Source organism: Pteropus alecto, unplaced genomic scaffold (assembly GCF_000325575.1).
Source record: "Pteropus alecto unplaced genomic scaffold, ASM32557v1 scaffold63, whole genome shotgun sequence".
In the NCBI taxonomy this organism is placed as follows: Eukaryota; Metazoa; Chordata; class Mammalia; order Chiroptera; family Pteropodidae; genus Pteropus; species Pteropus alecto.
The window spans coordinates 2,372,207-2,384,913 of record NW_006434897.1 but is presented as its reverse complement, the minus strand read 5'-3'; the positions used below and the strand labels follow the sequence as shown (position 1 = coordinate 2,384,913).

At 31.6% G+C, this 12,707-nt stretch overlaps 1 protein-coding gene across 1 annotated transcript in view; it reads right to left on the bottom strand.

Annotated features, from left to right (window-relative positions):
- CCSER1 (coiled-coil serine rich protein 1) overlaps positions 1 to 12,707 on the bottom strand; it is a 1,126,758-nt gene that overhangs the window by 847,205 nt on the left and 266,846 nt on the right. Inside the window, exon 5 of the mRNA XM_006910733.2 lies at positions 2,623 to 2,743. Within this exon, the coding sequence (XP_006910795.1) occupies positions 2,623 to 2,743 (121 nt within the window). The remainder of the gene's footprint in view (positions 1 to 2,622; positions 2,744 to 12,707) is intronic.

Genomic DNA, 12,707 nt, shown 5'->3' with positions numbered 1-12,707 from the left:
AAGAGAAACCATCTCTTTATACTGGATTTATTGAAAAGATCAAAATCTGCCCCAGTAGCTGCTGAAGGCAGTGATGTCACCATTAGAGGAACCTCCCTAAAAATAGAAACTACAGACAAGAAAGCAGAGCAAAGACATGTAGATGGAGAGAATGAACCTTTATGACATCATTTGAGTATCAGACTCAACCATACTTGAGGAAATTTGGATTTCTATTGTTTTTAATTATGTTACCGATAACAACCACCACTCCTGATGTTTCTGAAACCAATTTGCATCAGGGCTTCACTCATTAGCAAATAAGAGTTTTGAATTAATCACTATGTCTCTGTATTTATATCATGTTCTTGCCATATATTCACAGCTATCATTTCATTTCCAAAAGAGCAATGTGAGGTTTGAAGGGCATATGTAATCTCCATTTGATAGATCACCACTATTTGAATGGCTTCATTAAGAACACAATTAAATATATAAGTATATATGTATGAAAAAAATTTCGAATATGAGATGTATACGCCTTCCTGGTCAGCTCAAATTGTAAGAAGACTATAATAAAGACATTAATCAAGTAATCAAGAACTAATTGAACATGAGATGTGAGGGAGAAAACATCAAAATTTTAAGAAAAGAAAAAGGGTAGCTTTATATAAAATAGAAGTCAGGAAGAATCAAAAGTTTAAGGGGGCTAGAGGAGTCATTAATTCAGTTTTAGACATACTTAGTATAATATTCTGGTAGGATACCTACTTAGACAAGTCAGGTCGATAACTTTAAATATTAGACTTCGATTCAGAAGAGCCTTCAGGAGAAGTATATCTGTGAATCATCAGTAATGTTGATAGTTAAAACTGTGGAAGGGGCAACATAACTAATAGTTTTATGGATTTTTAAATTCCAGGTCCTTTAGCAATATAACTTCACATAATACAATGACCCTACAAGTTTGTTGATATCATACCAATTAACATATGAGGAAAGGAAAGCACAACGAGTTTAAATAAATTGCCCCCAATGTTTATCTAATATGTAACAGAGTTAAGATTTTAACCAATATCTCTCTAACTCAGAAAACAAAAACAATAACAAAATATACATGAATGAACAAATAATAGTGTTGAATGTTTAAACAAGAAAGTACATTCAGAGACTACAGAGGAATATCAGAGTGGATATAGAGTAAGAGGAAGAATATGGACATCTAGTTACAAAAGCTGTCTGCTTCAACATGTATCTTACAGTAAAGAAGAATGAGTATTCATGAAGTAGCTAAAGACTGGAAATAGACACTTTTTGTAAGCAAATAACACTATTCACCAGTTTTGAACACTCACTGAAAGATAAAAGAATTTAAGATCCAATTACAAATATATAGGTTACATATAAACTCATATACATTGCAGAAAAATACATTTGAGTTTTCAAATATAATTCGATTGGCATAATGAATTATATAGAATTTTCCTCCTATTAGACAAAAAATGGCTTTTGGAAGCTAAAATTAGACTATATAAAGAGCAGTTAAATTGGTTTTGCTTTTAGATTATATTAAAACTGAATTACAATGATTACTTTCTGAATTGGTTAGTATTCTTTTCTCTATAATGAGCATATTAATACTATCTTCATGCAATCAAATATGTACATTGCTCCATTTGAATTTAACATTATTGAATGTAACATTAAGGGATTTTCTAATTGATTTCAGAAAAAGTATCAGACACTTTAGTTCCACAGAACTGTTTTCAGAAGCTTATTCAATAGGAAGACATTAAGAAACAAACAAGTATGATACAGTGTTATCCAATGGGGAAAAATAGCAGGTATTTCAAAGTAAGTACTACCTCCTTCATGAGGTAGTCAACCAGCAATTCTTGGTAACATCACATACATCACCTAGGCTCTAATCTTAAAGCAAGTATGGCACTACTTTGACTGGAAAATCATCAATAGGTTTTCTCTTTTATTTATTTAATGTATACCTAGAAATAATCCTACTTTATTTGATATTTCAAGTCCATATATCTTACATTTGTTATCATGAACTTAATTCTCTTCAGCCATTATAAGAAAAAAATCTATACTTTATTCAATATAAGATCAGATTTAAATTTAAATTAAGCTGGATCTGTTTAACTAGCAAAAATATGAGAAAACATTAGTGTCAAGTTTTAATTTAGGATAATTTGTTAAAAATAGTTAAAATAATAACTTGGATTCTTTATAAAAATAAAAACCAATTTTAGGCTGGGAAATTCACATTAAAAACTGATCACATTTTAAACCATTAAAAGCCTACAACTATAAAATAAGTAATCCAAGAACAGTGCATCCACAATAAAAGGGTTAAGGAAATAAAGTATCTCAGACTACTTACCTATGTTCCTATGATAACATAACAAAATGAAACTTGGATGGCATATAGTTCAAACACATGAAGTTAGAAGACAGAGAAATTATTCATGAGACAACAGATTATTTTTGATGTTGTACAAAATGTATTTCTGTCCTCTTAATATAGTATTAACAGATTCATGTAAATCACAGTTTCTGAGCAATATAATTCTGATTAGTAATCTAATTATTCTTATAAAGCTCTAAAAAATCAAATGAACAACTTACTGTTTGGAAGGTTCAGGAAATTTTAGTTCTTCCCTTTTCTTCATTTCTATTGTTGGTTCCAAAGGAGTGAGAACCACAGCAGCACAGGAGACTACAGAGTGGTATGAATCCTCCCGGCAAACTGTTTCATTAAAAGAATTAAAAATTAATTGTAAATGTCAAAATTATTTATTGACTATTCTCACTTTACCATTTTCTCTTTTTTATTTTGTCAAATGAAAGTGATAATTCAACTAAAACATTAGCATTAAATTATCCTTAATTATCATTTTCTACTCTATATTTTGCCGCTCAACTACTTCTATGACCTTAGGCAGTTTTTCTTTCTTTACACCACACAGTGAAAAAGGTGTTGCCAACTTTTTATAGCCCTTCATTTAAAAAAAAAAAAAAAGCTTTTTATTGAAGAATGAGAAATGCATAAAGCACATACAGTTAATCTTTGCTACATGAACACATCTGTTTAAGCAGCATCAAGATAAATATATAGGACATTACTAGAACCCTAAAGTGCCCTGTGGTACCCCTTCCTAAACACTATTATAGTCTTCAAACCCAGCCATTACTATTACTTATATAACCATAGATTATTTTGTCTATTTGTAACATTTATATAAATGAGATCATATTCCTTTGTGGGTGTACTCTTTTATGAGTGGCTTATTTCATTCAATATATGTTTATAAGACTCATTCATGTGTAGCAGTGGTTTATAACTGTGTAGCTTTCCAATGAATAAATATATGACTATACACACACACACACACACACACACACACACACACATATGTATATACACACACATTTTATTGGTGATAAACATTTGGATTGTTTCTGGTCTGGGGCTATTTCGAATGTGTATTAACTTTCTCATACCTTTTCTTTTTTGGTGTACAAATAAATTCATACTGGAAAAATACTTACGAATTGCTCCTAGGGGACATCAAACCCAGCCATTACTATTACTTATATAACCATAGATTATTTTGTCTATTTGTAACATTTATATAAATGAGATCATATTCCTTTGTGGGTGTACTCTTTTATGAGTGGCTTATTTCATTCAATATATGTTTATAAGACTCATTCATGTGTAGCAGTGGTTTATAACTGTGTAGCTTTCCAATGAATAAATATATGACTATACACACACACACACACACACACACACACACACACATATGTATATACACACACATTTTATTGGTGATAAACATTTGGATTGTTTCTGGTCTGGGGCTATTTCGAATGTGTATTAACTTTCTCATACCTTTTCTTTTTTGGTGTACAAATAAATTCATACTGGAAAAATACTTACGAATTGCTCCTAGGGGACATTCACATGTTTTGTATTCAGCTTCGGTACATATTTTGCCGCTCAACTACTTCTATGACCTTAGCAGTATAGAAAATATTTCATAATCACATATTAACCACAGTGTAGAGTTAGCAAACTCTGTAAAGTTACAGTGCAAACAAGCTATCATAATTTAAATATTTATATAGCACCTATCACTGAAGTGCTCTGTAGGCTGACAAATGGTCTGCGTTAATATGAAAACAAAATAGAAGCATTTGCTCTATAGGAAGGTCTGGGATGTATTAACTGTATGTCTGGGATGTATTAACTGTATGTAAAGATTAACTGTATGTGCCAAACGGTTTTCTCAATTGACTACCAAATTGAATTCCCCCAAACAGAATAAGAGTTTCAGTTGTTCTGCATTTGTATCAACACTTAGTTTTGTCAGTATATTTTTATTTTTAAAATTTTAATATTGTATTCATTTTTTATCGCTGTATAAAAAATCAACACAAATTTAATAGCTTAAAACAATATCCATTTATTATCTCATAGTTCTGTATGTTATAAGTCTAGGTAGGCTCAGTTAGGTTCTCTGATTTGAGTCCCACAAGGCCAATGTCAAGTTTGCAGCCCAGGCTCTGTGGGTGAAGAATTCACTTCTGAGCTCATTTAAGTTAACAATTTAATTTCTTGCAGACACACGTCTCCTTTGTCTTGCTGGCTATTGGCCAGGGACCACTCTGAGATCCTAGAATTCAATGACCAATGGTGTTATCTATCTCAGCAACGGAGAACAACCCTCACATTGAAGACCTCCTATGTTTCAAATCTCTCTAATTTCTTCTTTGCTAACAGCTGCAGATAATAATCTGCTTTTAAAAGACTCATGTGATTAGGTTAGATTATCTCAAATTTGATTGCCTGAAAGTCAACTGATTAATAATCTTAATTACATCTGCAAAATCTCTTTTGCCACATAACATGACATAATTAGAGTAGTGAGTTCTAGCATTTTCCCAGTGGAAGTAATTACACAAGGGCTAAAGTCATGTGTCATCTAAAATTCTGCCTACCACAGCTATTGCTATAGGTTTATAATGATATCACGTTGTAACTTTAATTTACATTTTTCTGATCACAAATAAATTGAATATATATTTTTTCAATTCTCATTTTACGTGGTTCTGATATGCATAAATTTCAGTTACATGGTTTAGTTAAATAACACCAAACATCACCAAAAATATGGTTTAAATTTCAGTTAGCATGGTACATCAATTGTAATTATATAAAGTACAAACTTCTCTACTAGCTCTTCAGTTTACAAATCACTGCTCAAATAAGAGATATGCATCACAATCAGTGACACACATACTGCTTCTTTCAGTCTGTCCATGATTGGTCATTATGCATCTATTATTCAGTTTAAGCACAGTGTAGTTACATTGTTCCCTTGTCTCCCAGTGATAAAACTATGTGACATTCTACAAAAGTAGATAATCTAAGTATGAAATTTGCCAGTGAAAATGAAAGTGTAATAAACAAAAACTGCTATGCCGAAAGTGATATCTGAGTTGATTATAAATGAAAGGTCTATAATCACTGATCTAAGAATTCATTTCAAGAATTAAGAGCTATACAACAAATTGATTCCCTCACCAATGTAGTAAGAGACAAATACTAAAGACGACATCATGCATTAATGAAAAAGACAAAAATACAATAGGGGCACGCGAGTCAGCCAAAAAGTGTGGGGCCATGATCTGAGAGAGAAAGATTTGTAAGAAATAGCCCCAATGTTCCATTTTTCTCTAAAAATATTTGCTGAATTATTAATCTGCTCAGAGCTAGAGGCTGAGGTATAAAATAGATGACCACTATAAGCAGAGCTGAATTTAAAACAATCTTGTGGTGCTCAAGAGACAAAAATTAATGTCCAATATTTTTCAAAAAGGAGGGGTCTTGGTTTCCTCATTGTCTCTCCAATGCAAGCAAACAGATTTTCTTTTCTTTTCTTTTAAATTTAATTTTCTCTACTTATTCTTGGCATGAGCTTTGAGTCTATGACAAACAATTCCATCACAGATGGAAGCAGAAAATGCTATTATATTTTCAATTTCAACTGTTGCCTAATCACTGCTAGTGAAGAAACAGACTAAGAGGAACATTACTAATTTATTTTTCTGGGATAACATTCATGTATTCAATAAATACTCATTGAACTACTGATATGTTCCAAAAAATATGCTTAATAGTAGGATTCTATTCTGGGGAAGAAAGAAATGTCTCCCATCCCTCATGTATTTAAGGAAGCTTTGTTTTCTTCTTCTAAAGATATTTCTCAACTATTAGGGCAATAAGCTTCTGACCAGATTACATGAAAGCAGTTATCTACTTCTCTTTGAGGAAAAAAAAAAAGAGCTGTTATTTTTTAAAGGAAAAAGAGAGAATTAAGCAAAAAAAAAAAAAAATGCTGTTAAATGAATAAGAAAATAGGGAACATTTGTTTATTAAAGATAATTTGAATATCACCACTTAATTTTTATGATCTAGAGGCTGGGCAATTGACATTGCATTCGAAGGTATATGGAGTTAAAAAAAAAACCAAAAAACAAAAAACAATGAATAAGTAGGTCAATAAGAAAATAGCCCCATTAATTATTCTTTGAAAAAGTGACAATTAATGGACTTGTCTAATATTGGATGGTTGAGTGCTCCATGTAAATGGCTGAGCCTTTATATATAGTTCAAATTAAATTACACTCATTTCATTTATCACAAGAATTAGTGTAATAAATGCAAGTTAGGCAAATAAATAATAGAGAAGTTTATAATTTCAAAAAAGTAAATGTAATAATAAAAGGGAAGTACAGATTTTTCAAAACAAAAAAAAATATTTTTAGGTATTTATATGTTTATGAACACCAAAAATGGTCAAACCTTCTAGGACCCCTAAGTCAAAAATCCACAGTTATTGGGGCAGAGTAGAAATCATTTCTAGTTCTAAAATTTAGTCTTACTTTGTCATGTAACCTTTCAACAGACCTCAAAGAATGTACTATTCCATGAAATGACTCTCCACATTACTGTATTCTACAAAATGATTATTTCTGACTCATAATAAATGGAGATGTAAAACCTAAACATAGAAATTTTAAGTTGCAGTCTTTTTCTTCATTTTGACACATCAAAAATATTTCATTTAATTACTGAACTTCTATCTTTCTTTGGTCTTTTAATGTATAAAAACCATTCTAAAGCACTAAGAAAGCAATATATTTTAATTAATGTTCACAAGAATGCCAAAGACTTATTAGGAGAGGCATTTTTATCTTTCATGGAAAATTAAAACATTTAAATTACTGCAGGTACCTAGAACACAGTTAACTTATAAGTAAAATATCAAGTATAGCGACAGTTAAAATCATCACTCCAATTCACCAAAATAGTTTACTGAAATGAGCAAATTATAAGCTTAAAAGAAAATAATTTGCTTTTTGACTTGAAAGTGTCCACTTTTCTATTTTCCTTTCCAAGTATCCAAGATCTGTGCATTTACCACGCAACCACCTACTGGGTTAAACTTTACCAGTAGGTTGTTATGTGGTAAATGCTGTGTGGCTCAGTTCCTAACAGGCCACAGACCATTACTGGTACATGGCCCGGGGACTGGGGACCCCTGAAATAATGCATATTAAGTACTTAGGATAATGCTGCAGAAATGATAAGAAGTTTTAAAATGTTACCATGCTATTATTTATTACTTTTGATTTTTTAATACATCATGTCACAGTTATTCAATAAAACACTAATCTAGATGTTCTGTGAAGTTATTTTGTAGATATGATTCGAGTCCATTAGAGTTGCCTAAGGGAGACTATCATAGATAATCTGGATGGGCCTGATTCAATCAGCTGAAAACAGAGCAGTTAAGGTTTCTGAATGAAGATAAAAACTGCCCATGTCAAAAGTTCCAGTCTTCTCTTCCTTATGGTGTACTCTACAAATTGTGGGCTTGCCTAGCCTGTTCCCACAATCACATAAGCCTATCTACTGGTTCTGTTTCTCTGGTTGATTAATGCATTGGTCAACAATGACATTTTGGTATTAGATACTAGTTTTGGTGAACCTCTAAGTATTTCTTTTGAATTAATGTCTTTAATTTAGTGCTTATAGAAAAACTCTCCTGATGAAATAGTAATCTATAATTGAAAAAGGAATTGAAAAATAAGCAGATAAAATATGTCATTGCATCATAACTATCAATAAACACACATTGAGCAAAAGTAGATACACTTATTCATTCCATTAGTAGCATTTATTGAGCTTATAACCATGTCCAGGCACTGTTATAGGTACCAGACTGATGAAGATAAAAGACAAAGTATTTGCCATCACGTAACTTAGTGCACTGGGGGAATAATACCATGTAGAAAGTGCTATCATAGAAGCCAGCCAGGTATAGCAATCAACAAGATTGAGATAATAGGACTGCTGTTATCTTTTTCACTACTTTACTGAGCACAGGGCCAGAAGCGAAGGAGGCAATTGATAAACATTTGTCTAATGAATGAGAGACTGAAGGAAAATGAACTGAGGCGTTAAAGGAAAGAAAAGATGCCAGCCAAAAATAGGAAAGAGTCTTAAAGGGCAATGAGATATGAGAAAATGTTATATATCTTGAGAAATTCAAATAATTCGATATGGCTGGGGGCTAGACAACAGAAAAGAAGTCAAGGAATGGAGATACAGATTATTGCCAATACCCTAAGGACCTTCTAAGCAACCCTAAAACATCAGTATTTAACTCTAAAGTTAATGAATTTTTTTAAAGATGTGAAGAATTACATAGAAATTGTTAATATCCTGAACTAATAACTGATAAGAGAAAAAAATGCAGAAATAGATATGAAGATAACTATATTCTGGAAACTTTCCACAAAATTATAAGATGTAAAAAGCAACATTAAGCTTAGTCAAGTTAACTCACATGATCCAAATTCTGGTACTTGTGTTGTTGTGTGCCAAGGTTCCCTTTCATCTTATGACACATGTCTGGACAGTTATCAGGTTCATTATAATATTTCATTCCCTGAAATTATATATTTTTAACCAATTTTATCCCCATTTATTTCATCTCAGCATTTGAATAGTTCCATTCACAAATCTTACATTGTGCAAATATTTTCTGGAATAAAACTGAAACCTCACCAGTGATAGAGAAAAATAGACCAGTGTAAAAATGTGAATTCATTTTGTAAGTTTACTAATCATATTAGTATAATGCAAACACTGGTATGTTTGGGGGAGGGAAAAATGTATCCCTGGAATATTAAATGCAAACGGAAAAACCAATGACTTTCTTGAATGTCTAACATGAAACAAGCATTTATAAATCTCTGTAAAATAAGAGACTATAAAAGTGAGAGATTTATAAATAAGTGTTATTTTAAGAAGTAGGATAATATGATCTAATGGCTATTATTAGCTAAAGTGTGCCCCTTCATTTATTTGCTAAGACCCTAAACCCTAACACTTCAGAATGTGATGATATTTGGAAATATGGCCTTTAAAGTCATAAATAAGTTAAAATTAGGGTGGGCCCTATTCCAATATGACTGGTCTCTTTATAAGAAGAAATTAGATGACAAATACAGAGGGAAGACCATGTGTAGACACAGAAAGAACATGGCCATCTACAAGCCAATGAGAGAGGCCTCAGAAAAATCAAACCTGTGAAAACCTTGAACTCAAACATCTAGCCTTCAGAACTGTGAGAAAATAAATTTCTGTTGTTTAAGCCACGCTGTGTGGTACTTTTATGGCAGCACTACCAATCCTGACAAACTATTACAATGAACATTTTATGAAAAGGTTAAAGAATTACTTTTACTAATACTAATATTTAAATAAAAGGACCTTAGAGTTTCACTCCAAACTCTCGTCTACAGACTGAATCTGTATTGTTCCTACTCTCATCCTCTTCCATTTCAAAATCTCTGACAAATGTCCATTCAGGTGACTCAGATCATGCTTCAATAATTCTATTGTTGGAAAGTTTATTACCTTGTCATCTTGGTTGTCGTCTTCCAAATGTGATCTAGATTGCTGGTGCATTTAAAAATACATTGTATAGAGATCTATGTCTGTGTGTGACATATTACATATGTACATGTTATATATAATACATATATTGCATACATACTATACAGATACACATACTCTATATAGAGAGAGCATTGGAAAGAACGATCATAAACAACTTATTGTTTTCTGATAAGTATTAAAAAATTTATCAGAATTTCTTCATGTGTACAGCAACCATTTAGAATATGAGACCCAAAATTAGGTGTTTTCCAGGCTTCCATAGAAGGCTATATATAGGAACAATAGTAGCCAAAAAGTCTGTGAATTCTGTTGTCACTAGCACAGATTCCACACATATTAGAATGACATCATTATTTGTGGCCTACTGCTTCTAAGTAATTCAAGTAGAGGGTATATACTTTATTCATTAAACCTTCCATGTTAAACTTTACAGGACTGTTCATATGCATGGTGGCAGACTATTTTCTAAATACGGTCACACCAGTATATATGCCATTCTGTTTGTTTTTAACATTCTACTTGAATGATGGAATCTCAGTTCCCTCTTTTTATTTGGCTTTTATTTTTATTTTTTTTAAATTAAATTTATTGGGGTGACATTGGTTAAAATTATATAGGTTTCAAGTGTACAGTTGAATAATGCATCATCTGTATATCGCATTGTGTGTTCACCATATATTTAACCCCTTTTACTTTTATCTGTATAACCTTCGTCATTGCCTTGACTAAAAAAAATGTGAAAGTGATGCTGTTTGACTTTTAAGGCTAGGTCTTAGAAGGCACCACGCATTCAGTCTCACTCTCCCTTGGGACCCAGATTGCAAATGGATGGTCTGGCTGATAGTCTCAGCAAAGCCCTCAGTTGGCAGCCAACGACAACCACTGAATGGGGGTGAAAGGGATTTGTGTTGTGGCTGAGGCCTTAAACATTACAGAGCAGAGAAAAACTCTCTTTGCTGAACCCTGCCTGAATTTCTGATCCACCAAAGTCATGAAAGATGAATGAAGTTTGCTTTTTTAAGCCAATAAGTTTTTGGAAAATTTGTTACACAAAAATAAAAATTAAACTCATAAAGATTATTTATAATTAATGAAAAAATAGATTTTAATGTCTCAGGACAGGTTTTCATTAAAACTGCTCCTAAATGATAGAGGAAAAAATATTCTTGACGTAAGTGCCACAAAGATTTGTCCACGTGTTACGTGTGTGTGGAATTAATGGATGAAAATTACAGAAACTGATAGTTAAATTTCTCATTCAGCAGTAGTCTACAGCTCAATACTAAAAAAGTAAAAAGAAAATAATACAAACAGCAAAGCTTATATGTACATATACACATATATACTTATATATACTTACATAGATACACACATGTATATATATTATATACACCTAGAGAAAAAAATAGTCTGGTAAATGTGCTGACTTTCTCACTTATGTTTCTCATTTCAAACTTAGAAAGAGCCCTGGAGCTATCCTTGGAGCCATTTTGCTGTAGCAAATACAGACAAGTATCTGTTCTACCACTCAAAACAATACTGTATGAATTTTCTAAGCATGAGATAAAATCATAGTCGCTATCCATTCTGAGAAAACATATGCTAAAAGGCCTATATCATTTAAATAATGCTTAACCCAAAACATTTGTAATCTAATATCCTAAATGCTAGACCACAGGAAAAAAAAATTTTAAATCGAGGAGAAAGAAGGTGCTTGATATAGAATATAAAGAATTTGCAAAGCATGCCACATAAGAATGGGGGAGGGGTAGCTAAATCAAAATGCATTTCAAGGTAAGTGTGTCAACATTATACACTGTTAAGAAACATAAGGGAAACAAGACTAAAAGCAAGAATAAATTAACATTATAATCTTGTAAAACAACTCTTAAAACCTATGAAAAAGGTGATAGTCTAATTATATGTAAATAAAACTATGTTGAATATAATTTTCCTATAGGTGTTGCCATTATTAGATAAAAATATATCTATCTACTTTTTATGTGTGTCAGCTTTAATGATCACCTTACATTTCTTTTCTTCTCAGCCCAAAGTTGTTTTGTCTTGGGTACTTTGTTCATTATGTATTTACTCGTTTTAAATACTGGTGATTATTATACATAACACAATATGAATCATGAAAATAATGCAAATTTTAGTTTATAATCTGCATGGAATTTATAATCTACTACAAATTAAAATAGTTATTGAAGAACTAGTCACTTTATATATACTATCCCATGTAATTTAATTGAATAAAGAAGATAATTTACTTTAAAAATACTTATTAAGTCTATACTTCAGCCAGCCATATTCTAGGCTCCGAAGATATAACAGGGAACAAAACAGAAAAAAAATTTTCTTTGTCAGAAAAATCTTAGTAAATTTTCTCTCACATTTTTTGGTCCCTGGTTTTTGAAGTCAATTAAATACCATCAACCAATAAGTAGTTATTGAATAAACAAGATTATTTTTCTAACAGATTAATCTTTCCATTTTTTTCCATAATCTCCTCTTACTTCAAACATAATATAGTCAGTGTAATATTGTCACATAACAAATAAATCTCCCTCTCTTCTCTTTCTTTCTTCTTCCTTTCTCTCCTCTTCCTACTTCCCTCTTCTTTCTTCTTCACCTCTTCTCCTTCTTCTCTCTCCTAACCCTCTCCCTC